Source organism: Cucurbita pepo, chromosome 6, assembly GCF_057944985.1.
Source record: "Cucurbita pepo subsp. pepo isolate OVF chromosome 6, ASM5794498v1, whole genome shotgun sequence".
NCBI classification, from domain to species: domain Eukaryota; kingdom Viridiplantae; phylum Streptophyta; class Magnoliopsida; order Cucurbitales; family Cucurbitaceae; genus Cucurbita; species Cucurbita pepo.
Window position 1 is genome coordinate 15,944,534 of NC_141803.1, and position 13,527 is coordinate 15,958,060.

General features: G+C 37.8%; 2 protein-coding genes and 1 non-coding gene across 8 annotated transcripts; all 3 read right to left on the reverse strand.

Moving 5' to 3' along the window:
• Positions 1-614: 614 nt before the first annotated feature.
• On the reverse strand, positions 615-4,708 carry LOC111797284 (putative glycosyltransferase At5g03795). Its single transcript, XM_023680257.2, has 4 exons — positions 3,794-4,708; positions 3,482-3,714; positions 2,382-2,730; positions 615-1,651 (listed from the first exon to the last, which is right to left on the reverse strand). Exons 1-4 carry the CDS (start codon positions 4,052-4,054, stop codon positions 989-991), a joined length of 1,506 nt encoding a protein of 501 aa, XP_023536025.2. The 5' UTR covers positions 4,055-4,708; the 3' UTR covers positions 615-988.
• Positions 4,709-4,839: 131 nt separating this feature from the next.
• Positions 4,840-9,770, reverse strand: LOC111797283 (SUN domain-containing protein 4). Of its 6 annotated transcripts, none has more exons than XM_023680256.2 (5): positions 9,617-9,770; positions 8,776-8,990; positions 6,026-7,380; positions 5,862-5,947; positions 4,840-5,097 (listed from the first exon to the last, which is right to left on the reverse strand). In XM_023680256.2, the coding sequence occupies exons 2-5, from the start codon at positions 8,936-8,938 to the stop codon at positions 4,866-4,868; spliced, it is 1,836 nt and encodes a 611-aa protein (XP_023536024.2). In that variant the 5' UTR covers positions 8,939-8,990; positions 9,617-9,770; the 3' UTR covers positions 4,840-4,865. The 6 variants fall into 6 exon arrangements, with proteins under 6 accessions (XP_023536024.2, XP_023536020.2, XP_086980888.1 ...); XM_023680252.2 differs by having other exon boundaries at positions 6,026-7,386; XM_087124762.1 differs by having other exon boundaries at positions 6,026-7,389.
• A 15-nt stretch (positions 9,771-9,785) lies between these two features.
• TRNAW-CCA (transfer RNA tryptophan (anticodon CCA)) lies at positions 9,786-9,857 on the reverse strand. The gene has a single exon. It is a non-coding gene; the product is annotated as a tRNA-Trp (tRNA).
• Positions 9,858-13,527: the final 3,670 nt, after the last annotated feature.

The following is a 13,527-nucleotide window of genomic DNA, read 5'->3' on the forward strand; positions in this document are numbered from 1 at the left end:
AACAATTCAATTATGGTGTCCCTATATATGTGATTGAATTATTGACCAGTAATCGTAATGTCTATTCTGATATTGCCTCAATGGTGCGCTAATCTTTTGAATCTGGTACTAGAACAACGTTCTCTTTCAGACCTTTCAACCAAGAGAGCGGCCTTGTAATTTCTTTCAAACTTGCTTGAGATAAGCAAAAATGAGTATTTAGAGATGCTTTCTTAGGTTCAAACTTGCTTGAGATAAGCAAAAATGAGTATTTAGAGATGCTTTCTTAGATCCTAAGACAGCTCACTCTAGAATTAGCTTTATGTAGACTTATCTAATGAATTGGTAAAATACTAATCCTTACAAACATTTTCAAGCGGCACTAAGATTTCCAAGGTCTAGCCAAAGTTTAGTTCAGGATCCCACTACTCATCGTATTTGGTTTGGTATTGCTACCGTGCATGACTTTGAAAGTCATGATAATATTACTGAAGAACGTCTATATCATACTATTTTTGCTTCACATTTCGGGCAATTGGCAATAATTTTGCTGTGGACTTCCAGAAATCTCTTTCATGTAGCTTGACAAGGTAATTTTGAAGCATGGTTACAAAACCCTTTACATGTAAGACCTATTGCTCATACAATTTGGGATCCTCATTTTGGTCAATCGACGATTGAAGCTCTTACACGAGGGGGTGCTCTTGGCCCAGTAAATGACTTTGAATTAAAAGAAGAAAATAATACTTATGACATAAATAGTCTTAAAGGGTAGTTCGACTATTTATTACCTCTATTCTCTACTTGATATACTATTATTATAAAAAAATTTGGGCTCTATTCTCTACTTGATATACTATTATTATAAAAAATTTTGGGCTAAAAAATTTCTCTTTCTCGTACATTCACTAGTAATGTAAATACCTCTTAAATCTTCTGTGTCTTACTTCTTATAATGGGTCCTTCGATACATGTAATGGATCAGTAGTTGGATTCATATCGATGTGGCTTAGTCCTGAATGTGTACGTTCAATCTTCTGAGCCAGATCGAATGAAGTATCATATGGAAAGCATCATATCTCTTGGGAGTTCCATTAATCACAAAGTGTCTCTGAACTTGCTTCACTCTCCTTTGCATTCTCAAGTATTGAGATTGAGATATCCCTCTTAGTATCTCTTTTATGTTTCCTATATCCTTCACTTCTATTTGCACACCAAATGAATTCCAATTCAAAACATCACTGAAAGGAGGGACATAGCTTTCTGATATCAACACAGGTACACATTCAGCATATATAGCTTCCACAACTCTTGGACTCGCTACTTCATACCCGCTCGGGCATAAACAAAACCGACTCTTCTTCAACATCGACTCGTATGATACTCCGCTTGGAAGCTCGTCGTAAACAACCACGTCATCGTCTTTTTCCTTCCACTTTTGCAGTAGTAAGTACCTTATGTGGCCGTGTAAACGACCTGCAAAGAATGCAAGAATAGGTCGACGAGAAGGCGAGAGTCCCCCGAGAAGTCCATTGATTTCTCCCGTTCGAAGATGGATTTCTGGGAACGATGCGTCTTTAGAGGGATGGAAACCTTCTGAAACATTTGCATTACACAATACCCTGATGGAGTTGTTGAATAAAAGTGGAACGTACGAGGTGGTTCGTGGCCCCTGCGAGACGAAGAAAGAAAGCTTAGATCGAAGCCAATGGCTTTATGCTCAAAGTGGACGATATCATATCATTATGGAGAGTCGTTATTCCTAAAATGGTATTAGAGCCATGCCCTTAACTTAGTCATGCCAATAGAATCCTCAAGTGTCGAACACAAGAAATTGCTAGCCTCAAAGGTGTAGTCAAAAGTGACTCATGTGTCGAATAAAGGGTGTACTTTGTTCGAGGGCTCTAGAGAAAGGAGTCGAGCCTCGATTAAGGGGAGACTATTCGAGGGCTACATAACCCCACGGGAGGCTCTATGGTGTACTTTGATCGAGGGGAGGATTGTTGAGAATACATCTCCATTGATATGAGGCCTTTTGGGGAAGCTCAAAGCAAAACCATGAGAGCTTATGCTCAAAGTGGACAATATCATACCATTGTGGAGACTCATTATTCCTAACAAAGTATCAGAGCCATGCCCTTAACTTACCTATATCAATAAAATCCTCAAATGTCGAACAAAGAAGTTGTGAGCCTCGAAGGGTAGTCAAAAGTGACTCAAGTGTCGAACAAAGGGTGTACTTTGTTCGAGAACTTTAGAGAAAGGAGTCGAGCCTCGATTAAGGGAAGGCTATTCGAGGGCTACATTGACCTCCTGAGAGGCTCTATGGTGTACTTTGTTAAAGTGGACAATATCATACCATTATGGAGAGTCGTTATTCCTAACATTCCAAAGCTGCTTACCCAATCATGACACGAAAGCATGAAGTGGTCAGCACCGAGGCTGCGATTCCAAAAAGAATGCTTGTTCGAGATGACATTGATATAGTCTTGGACTGCAACGCCAATGGCATTAACATCATGAGAGTTTGGTTCATAGAGATATTGAACCAAATTGACAACGCTGAAAGGGAGGAAATAGAGAAGGGCTTGATCAGGGTCATTGGTTGTGTATGAGTTTCCCTTCTCCATTTCATGAATGAACCTTCCTTCTGTGGAGTATATGCTCTTGCATGGACCTTCATGGAACATTGGTGGCTCTCCTTCCTTGTATATGTATATCTTTAAAAGCCTCTCCATTTCTAGGTAGCTCCTGCACACGAACCCAAACCCGATGAAGTTATATGTTTTAGTTTGGGTTTGAATTTAGTTTCAATTTAGTCTCTAAACTTTAAAAAAATTCGTAGATGTTTACTAGATTTCTCTACCACCGATGAAAATTAACAATGATTTAATGTAAACGTTAGTCATGGATACAATGAGAGACCTTGGCCCCGAGTAGAGGCAAGGTCGAGCTAAGTGACTTGGCCTAGTGTAGAGGCAAGTCGGTTGTGTCGTAGACGATTGAACATGCACGCGCAGACGGCGTGTGTGGTCGAACAAGCTTGGATTTCGCACAAGCGATATTCGGTTGGCAGATACAAACCTCGCCTAGGGTCCGATGAAACCACAAAACCTGGGTGAAAAATATATATGGGACTTGATTCCCCTTAAGGTTGGTCGCAAGTGTGTCAAGATCACGACGCCAGATGGTTGAAAAAGTAGGACCAAGACACATAAGGTTAAAATTGTCATTTAAACTAAACTATAAAATCCAAATTGAAACCAAAATTGAGACACATAAGGTTAAAATTGTCATTTAAAGTAAACTATAGAATCCAAATTGAAACCGAAATCGAGACACATAAGGTTAAAATTGTCATTTAAACTAAACTATAGAATCCAAAGTGAAACCGAAATCGAGACCCCATAATGTTAAAATTGTCACTTAAACTAAGCTATAGAATCCAAATTGAAATTGAAATCGAGACACGTAAGGTTAAAATTGTCATTTAAACTCGTACCTGTGGAAAGCATTTGGGTTTCTATATATTGGACCTCTAGGAACATAGTCAGGATCATCATGTACAGACGTAAGGTTACGAACTCGACCCGCTTCTCTTATCGCTGCTCTTGCTCTTACCAACTTCTCCTCTATTTTCTCCAACTTAGTGTATCTCTCAACTCTACTGATCCCCGAAGTTGCATCTTTTCCCTTACGTTCTTTATTTTCAGGTACCGTCTTTTGTGATCCTTCCTAATGATCATGATCCAAGTCAACGAGGTTACAAAAGGTACAAACGAGTTAGATTTGCAACGATAAATTTTATACTTACAATGGGAGAGGAAAAAGAGTGTCCCTTGAGGTCCAAAGCAGCTGTGTCAAGCAAGTGAGGAGCAAAACTTGAGAAGACCTTATCCAAGCCAGTCGTCCAAGGAACCTCCAAATCAAGCTTGCAAACTAGAGAAACAAGTACAAGAGAAGGAAGAAAAATTAACACAAACAAAAATGGGTTAAAAGATGAGAAGAAGAATGGCTTCTTGGAATGCTCCATTTCTCCTTCTCCATGCCTTTGATCTGCCATAATCATCCTCATAAGTGATACTATGCTTGTGAATGTGTGCTAATAACTATAATGTTCTACAGCTCATAAAACACAAGATTCATTGCTTCTTTGTGAGTCAATTCCTTGCTGAAAATGAGAGAGATTCTCGATTCATATAGTTTGTTCTTCCCATTATTGTATTTTCCTTCTAAAGAGAGACCGTTACGGCAGTACTATGTCAAACATAATAATCATTCTCCTGTCTAGTAGCGTACATGTTCGTATTATCGTAAATGAATAGGGATATCCCCCAATGCATAAACACATAATACAACTCCGCTAGCATCTTCTTTATATCATAACATTGTTCACATCAATTCTTGGAACATTCATCTTATCTGTGTTGTCCCATATTGGTTGGGGAGGAAAACAAAACACCATTTATAAAGGTGTGGAAACCTTCCCCTAGCAGATGTATTTTAAAGCCTTGAGGGGAAACCCAAAAGGAAAAACCTAAAGAGGACAATATCTGTAAGCAGTGAGCTTGGGCCATTACAGCATCTTTCATACTAGTTGTCGTTTTGCCTGTCAATAATATCATATCATTCATGTAACATATAAGTCATATCATACATAACAATCCATACCATGCACATATCATATCGTATATCATAAGAGTCGCATAATATATCCTGAATATGCCTTCAACAAATCATATCATAACATATCATATCATAAAAGCTCCTGCCCTATTGAATAACCCTTTTTAAAGTACCTCAAGTTCATCTGAATCAGAAGGGCCTTTAATTAAAGCTGAGAAATTGGAGAAGGAAAAATGGATGAAAAAGGGGGCAATCCATGATTATAGCGACTGTATGAAAAGAATAATACAACAGCTCAAAAGTAATAGATACCAGGAAGGGCTTATACAACAAAATTTCCTGGAACTATTTGTTCTCTCACGTACTCTAACAACAATATGCAGAAATAATCTTAAAATAGCAAACCATGAAAAAATGATGCACACAACAAAAACAACTATTCCTTTGTTTTCCAGAAAAGTTTGATTCTTCTGGACCCTTTCAATCTCAGATCTGCAAAACAAAACAGAAGCTTTCAGCATCTTCCATCTCTACAAGAAGATTTCTACAAAGAGAAATTTGCACATTTTTTGAAGTAACAAAGATTCCCAAGTCTTTTTTACCCCAAAGGAAATGTTAGGTAAGAATGATCAAGAAATGAGAACATTTGCCAGGAATTTTATTGGATACGATACATGGAAAACAGTTTGAAGAAAGTAGGAAGGAAAATAATAAACAAAGAAAAACAATATTTATGCATTCTCTCTCCGGGCACGAGCGGGAATATCAAAATGAAAGACCGAAGACATGTATATGACACGGAACGAAATATTCAAAAATACGTGAGATGATTTGATAGGTTGTCTGCAAAAAGAGTTTACCGACCGCATAACAATTTGTTGTTGTGTGTAGCGTGTGGGGCCATGTCGCCTGAGCGATCATAGTACGGCCGCTCATCAAATATCAAAGAAACATTTTCAGAAGTGTTTTTAAAATTACAAAAAATGAAAAAAAGAAGGGGGAAAAAGTTTTCAAAACAAAAGAAAAGGTAAAAACAAACAATTTCCTCAAGTAAATATCATAGCTATGAGTAACGAAAACTTCCTGGATAGCTACACATTCTTTGATTAAAAATACTTCCCATAACTCCTTTCAAAATATGGTTTGGGCAGCCACTACAACACTCAAACTACTGCATAAAAGTACTATTTTGATAAAAATAGAACATAGGAACAGTTATAAGATGTTTGTGTGGTGGTGGGTGGGGGGGCAAAAACCTGAGAATAGCATTATGCCTTTGCAGACCATCCAACTGCAAGGAAACAGTGGACTTCCAAGAAATGAGATCATGAAGATCTTTATCCTGCAATGACAACAAACCAATGTTAATTGGCATTGTTATTAGTAGAAGATGGATTGAAAGGAGAAGAGTATGACATACTGTGCTATCCTGGACTTTAAGAATATTTCTTATATCCTCACGAGTCTTCTCAATAAGTAGACCATTATTTCCTATATCTTTGTCGAACTCTTTGAATATATTGCCATATTTGGAAGTTGAGTCCTCGAGATACCGCTCCAAAACAGATAGACTTCGGTCTAATGAACGAACTTTCTGCGTCAAAATTTTGAGAACAGTGTCACCAGGCATTCTGCCAGGTTGTTGATGGTGTGATTCTTCGACCGGATCAGGTATATTACTCTTTGAAAGTTCTAAAACGACATCATCATCATCACTTTCCTCATTAGCAAGAGATTGCGACTCTCTACGATGTTGTTGTCCTACATCATTGGATCCAGGCTGGGACGGAGTTACTCGCTTATCGATAGTAGCTTCATCTGATATAGAGGGTTTATGTTGAGCAGATATTAAATCCTCTAGCATCATTTCAACAGCATCCATTCCGTAAACTTCAACAGTGCTGAGTGTGCAATAGAATTCTGAACCATAGTGGGTAAGAAGATTCAACTTTAAGTATCTCACCCATTTTGGATCCTTGAGAACAAATCTATGTGCATGTTTTGCATTTGGAGCAGTGAAATTCCCAAGCTTGAACCAAACATCTGTTGGATAAACCAAACTGCCATGTAGCTCGAATTCTTTCAAGTTAGAAGAATGGTGCTCAAAATTAGCGATTTCGATTGTTACTACTAAGGTTTCTTCTGAAAGTTCTATGACAACAAATTTCTCTTCAGCAGAACATGGATTTCTGAGGTACTTATCTTTGTCCTTGCCTAAGATGTTAGAAGCTCCTTTTGCTTCCTTGTTGAAAGCCAAAACCTTTGCTCCCTTTGAAGCTGAAGCGTAATTGTACTCTGCACCACCAGGTTCTACTCTATGGATAGTATTCCCAGCCTGACCAGTTTCATCCTTAGTCCGAGATGTAAAGACTCTGCTTTTGAATTCTTCAAGGCCCAGTAGAACAGTGTCGGACGAGATATCTCCCTTGAGAGGTTTACTTTCCGATTTTACTCCGGTGCTCGAGCTCTCAGCCTCAGGCAACCCCGTAGCAGCTTGTACATGACTGCTACTTTCTTCACTTGAAAGCATTTCATTGTCAGAAGCCTGGCTTGTAGAATCAATTGAGCACGAATCATTTAAACGACTGGTACAATCAGTTTCTCCTTTCAAAGGTTCGTATAAAACGTCATGGCTTGTAGCATCAATTGAGCACGAATCGTTTAAATGACTGGTACAATCAGTTTCTCCTTTTGAAGGTTCATATAAAACGTCAGAGTCCTTGTTACTTTCCAATGTAGATTCATTTGAAGTAGATACACCATCAGGAAGTAAAACTGATCCTTCTGAAACACAAAGAAAAGAAGGCATAGATAATCAATCAGTAATACTATTCTGGTGAATAAATCATGAATTGGTGATTATTAGTGTAGAAAATCCATATTTAACATTTAATTTAGCCAATTTGGTGATGAATAACAAAGCCAAATCAGTTCAACAGTTCCAAACTAACTTAAACAAGTGCTTATTCCATTAAAGTTTCCACTAAGAATCGTCTCTGTAATATAATTTCAGGAAACAAAGTACTTTGCAGGGGGTTACTCAATTATATCCTTTGAGCTGTAAGGTTACTAAGCTTACACTATGATATCCACATAGACATACTGGGCATTGTATCATTATGCTCAAATTTCATTAGAGGACTTTTATTATTTCTGTAAACAAAAAACGATAGAAACAATCAATTATATGATTATATTTCCCACTGAATTTACCCTTATGGCAATTTATTGCAACATTCAAGTACGATAACACAAACTGTATTGTTTTTTTTTTTTTTATATGAATGTAAGAATATAGAGCATCATATTTATTGGTAAACTAAAACAGACACCATAATTTAGTTTGCAATATATGGGATGTGAGATCCCATATCGGTTGGAGAGGGGAACGAAACATTTTTTATGAGTATGTGAAAACCTCTCCAGACGCGTTTTAAAACCTTGAGGGGAAGCCCGGAAGGAAAAGTCCAAAGAGGACAAAATTTAATTTGCAATATAAGGGGTGTAGGATCTCACATCAGTTAGAGTGGGGAACAAAACATTTTTTATAAGTGTGTAAAAACCTCTCCAGACGCGTTTTAAAACCTTGAGGGGAAGCCCGGAAGTGAAAGTTCAAAGAGGACAAAATTTAATTTGCAATATAAGGGGTGTAGGATCCCACATCAGATAGAGTGGGGAACAAAACATTTTTTATAAGTGTGTAAAAACCTCTCCAGATGTGTTTTAAAACTTTGAGGGGAAGCCCAAAGGACAAATATTTGCCAGACGCATTTTAAAACCTTGAGGGAAAGCCCGAAGGACAAATATTTGCCAGATGCATTTTAAAACCTTGAGGGGAAGCTCGAAAGGGAAAGTCTAAAGAGGACAATATTTGCTAGCGGTAGACTTGGAGTGTTACAAGGGGGAACCGAACAATTTGGAATCTCTAATAAAGCCAACACGTTGGAAAATAAAAGAAAGGATAATAGAACGGCATAGTTACTCAAAACTTTTTGAAGAATCCAATTCTATGTAGGAAACAAGGAAGCAGCCAACTGATAAAAACCAATTGAAAACAGCTCAGTCAGGATCAGAATCAAAAGAGTGAGATGTAATGGGATTAGTTTCAATACATTTCTGAATTCAAAGAAATATTTACTAAGGAAATCAAATGATTTGATCAAACCGTACCTTGACAGCCATCCCCACGGATGAACCATAAGCTAAAGAGGAAGATAAGTCCCCACAGAACAAAAACCAAAGACAGAGAAACTTTGTACAAAGGATTCCTTCCACTAACAGACACTTCAACAGCTCTTCTATCACGAAGAAGAGCTCCAACACGCCTCCGCATTGCACATCAATTCAAATCACTGATTGCTCAAGAACTACAAAATGATGCCTAACTGCATAAGGAAAAGAGGGAACAAATCCACGTTAAGATCAAACTCCAAACACCAAAACCAAAACAAGAACGAGCAATTTTCGGTTTCGATACGAATCAGAGTCCTAAATTCACATCTAGAGAATAGTAAAAGCAAACAAAGGAGCAGATCCCACTGAAAAACCCACGATCGAAGCTCCAATCAATCACCCAATACCAGATCCATTTCAAACTAACAGGAAAAATCAATACAGAAACCCACAGAGAACATCAATGACAAACCTAGTTTCAGAATCAATTAACTACCAGAGAATTTTCCAGATAGGAAGGGAAGAAGCAGATTGAGATTCCAAAGAAATAAAAAATTGAGAATAATTGGAAGAAATAAGGGAAAAGCAACAAGCAGGGAAAGTCCAATGAAACGCCATAGATTAAAGCGAAATATACCGCGTGGTTGCCGCGTCATCGAGGAATTGTCAACGATTATGGTAATTAAGTAAACAGTGTTAGATTTCATTCCGCGAATGTCTGCTTTCTTTGATTATACTTCAAGCTTTTTTTCGACGAAGAACACCATAACATAACGTTTTCGAGATCGACATTGATTCAGAGAAAGAAACAGAGAGAGAATCTGAAAGTTTCTTTTACCTTCATGCCCATTTTTTTCCTTGGCTCCTGCTGGCTCTTGATCAGCTTCCATTTCTTCCCTCTCGATCTGGCTCCCTTGCTGTTCTAATCTGTAATGAGGGTGAAATTACGACACGATTGGAAGAGGACAAAAACGAAATTTGGGAGGAAGAAAAATTTCCAAAAAGATTGAACCCGACGTGAATCGAACACGCAACCTTCTGATCTGGAGTCAGACGCGCTACCATTGCGCCACGGATCCAATGTTGATATAATTCGTTTATAAATTTAAAAATATTTTTTAAAGTAGTATATATATATATATATATATATATATATATAAAATTCGGAATGAAAGGGTTCGCTTTCACGGTTAAGAATAGGTAACTCGTTCCGTTCCCTGTGTCTTTGTTTCTATTGCATTCTATCTCATCGTATCAAATTCTGTTCTGCGATATTTGAGAATCACCGTCAATACCTCAGTGTAGGTCCGGGATAATCCTTTGTTCCACAGTCTAGGTCTATTTACAACTAGCCAATTAAGAATTCTCAGACGTACTGTGCATCTTTGATGCAGTCATCGATTCTCCCGAGAGGTCACAATTACCGCGAGCAAACATATTAATGACGAGGAACACATTTTCGCTATCCTACTAATACTTGTACTTGCTCTACTATTCTGCCGAAGCCTGGCTGAGGAAGAATTACGGGGCGTAACACAAAAAAATACGCTGATTCGGGTTGGGTATACTATATTTAATTTATAACGGAACCCCGCCCTTAACCCATTAACTAAAAAGAAAAAATAAAAAGATAAGGTCATTCCATTTCGACAAAAAAGACCCACACCCAAGTTCATATATATATTAGGACAGTTAATTGGTAACATTTAAATATTCATACCCGCTACCTCAAGTTTCGATAGAAGCTATCTCGGGTGTGGCAACGTCTCCTTCCAATGGTCACCATGCTCATAATTGGTCGTATTTTTTTTGGTATGTTGTTGGATTTTCACTCGGTTTCAAAAAATGATTCCTTCTATATATGGATGCCCTATCGATTTTTTTAAACTATGGGACCACCAATATTTATGGTAGTAGATGGGGTGATATGTAAGTTTAGGTTGTGTAGCGGTGTATGAGTTGCTCGTCACAAACTCAACTTTATTCCTTCATGCGAGAAAGTGAAGACGAGAAGGGAAGAGTCATGCTCCAACACGTTCGTGGTGTGTCTGAGAAGGATGTAGACGAAGGATTTTAAGGTATTGTGACGACAAGTATGATTGTTGATGTAACACCGGAAGTAAGGTTAAAAGTATTGTGATGACAAGTGTGATCGCTGATGTAACACTCGAAGTAATGTTAAAAGTATTGGGATGACAAGTATGATTTCGGATGGTAATTAAAGAGTTGGAAAGGAAAAATAGAGCGGAGACACACTTCATCTCACATCCAAATTGCTCTGATCCCACGACGATTCTTGAGGTTTCAACGTCGGTTTAAGCTCCCTAAAGTCTGGAATATGACCTTTCATTTGGATGAAGAATCGAACTAAGTCGAGATCTCGATCGTGAGCCGTTGAGTTTTTGGGTTTTCTACTCTAGTTTCTTTCAAATTCGAGAGCAATTTTCCACCATTTCCCTCCAGACTTGTTCCTACACCTTCTAAATAAGATTATCCATAAGTTTTATGAAGGAACGAGTGTTGAAAGAGCTTGAAACCCATTCCCCCAATCCTATCCACCATTGAAGAACTTCAAAGAAAACTTGAAATTTCAATCCGAGCCTACACACAAATTCGTCGAGTGTGACTAATCCCATTCAGTTTCTGCACCTTCAAAGAGCACTTTCACATAAGACCATGAAGGCTAACAAGTCCCTAAGAGTACTCAATTGAAGGTCAGTTTCGGGATAAATTTGAGGCCAATTTTCCACCTACAACCTATTTTTCTTAAAACGAGAGTTAATATGTTAACTTTGATGAAGAAATCGAGAGTTAATATGTTCTAGAACAAGCTACCTAAGAAAAGGAGATTTAGCATTTTCGGGTGAGTTGCAGACCGTGGATAATTTCTCAAAACTAAGGCCACACACTTAAAGACGTTTCTCCAAACCAATTCCTTTAGCTAGAGGAATGGATAAGGAAGACATTCCAAGAAGAATTCGGACCCTTAAAACCTCTACCTCTAGAAACGGTTGCCCAATAAGACTTCTTCAATTTATTGGTATTGTCATTAATGCAACCGCTCAAACATCACATGCAAATATCAAAGAACAATTTTCCAAACGCCTTCGTATTTTGAGTTTAAGACAAAAGTCATCGATACATATCAAACATTTTGTATTAATGCATTGATAAATTTATTGGGCATGGTCTCGCTTAATAGAATGTGAAGCGATACCATTTTAAAAACGTGTTTAATTAAATATTAAAAATATAAAGTAGAAAAATTATTCCATTTAAGAAAAAAAATATAGAAATAATGAATTTGTCTACAAAATAGTGATTGAATTTGGCTTAGGTTTTACTTTGTTAATAGCCAAAGAAACCTCCATACACACCCATGCTACTCTCATGCTTGTGTGCTACTTCCAATTGGTGCAATGGTTGGGGTTTGAACACTGCTTCCAACTGACGCAGCATCCGGGGTTTGAGCACTGCTACCAACTGATGCACCCTCCACATCCGGGGTTAGAGAAATGCTACCAACCGATGCAGCCTCCCCCTCCAGGGTTAGAGCCTTCGGAGTTTGAGCAATGCTTCCAACCGATGCACCCTCCGGAGTTTGAGCAATGCTTCCAACCGATACACCCTCCGGAGTTTGAGCAATGCTTCCAACCGATGCACCCTCCGGGGTTTGAGCAATGCTTCTAACCGATGCACCCTCCGGGGTTTGAGCAATGCTTCCAACCGATGCACCCTCCGGATCTTAGATGTCGAATTTCAAGATAGATAGAAGAGAAAAATGCTTAAAAAATCTCATCGGCTTACAAAAAAAAAAATATAAAAGAAAATAGTAAAAGTTTTGAAAAATCTGTCAAAGTCAACCCGAGGTATGGTAATCACCTACTCACAGTTCCAACGAGAGAAAAAAAAAAAGAAAAGAAAAGAAAAGAGGGAAGGTCTACGATTCTTGAGAGAAAGTCGAAATTTGCTCGAGACAGTAGTTTGAAGGCACGGTTCATCAAAGTAAGTAACCACACGGATTTTCGGCCAGTAATACTTGTAGGGATTGAAAAGAGTACTAGCACGAAGCATTCCTTACCTTAGGTGGTTAGAAAATGCACGTTAGGACTTTGGAAGATCATTTTTATGAGTATGTAAGTTATGATAAAATTACCGTTATACCCCTAAATTGAGATTTCTGAGAAGCATGCTCGACTAGAATAGGAGTTGGACAATGTGAATCAATATCTTAAGCATCATATAAAAAATTACCAAATTGCCCTTATGACGAGACTTGTAATGATTGTTGTTTTATATGCTTTCCACTATGTTAGCAAGGAGGATGACCTATTGTGATTTGTGCTCGAGGTGATTGATGAATGTTATCTTCCTGTTGAGCTCGTTTGCTTATATGTCCACATGTTATAGTATGTTTTAGCTTCAAGTGTTTAATTGTGTGCTCTCGATCTAGAATGTGATTATTTGCACAAAGTTAGAGCGTTAGAGTTAAGTTGGCTAGACGATGACCTAGGTTATGACGGCTCCAGTAAACAAAGCATCCTAGGATATTGAACAACGGTCAATTAACATAGATTCTATTGCTCCAACGCTAAGAAATACTTGAGAAGACTTAACAAATCAGTCTCGAGCTATATCAACATTTTTAATTAGTTGGTTTATTTATTAAATTTTTAGTGTTACCAAACTTAAATTTAAATATTTGATGATAAGGGGAAAAAAATCAAATAAAATTTTTTGATAATAAGG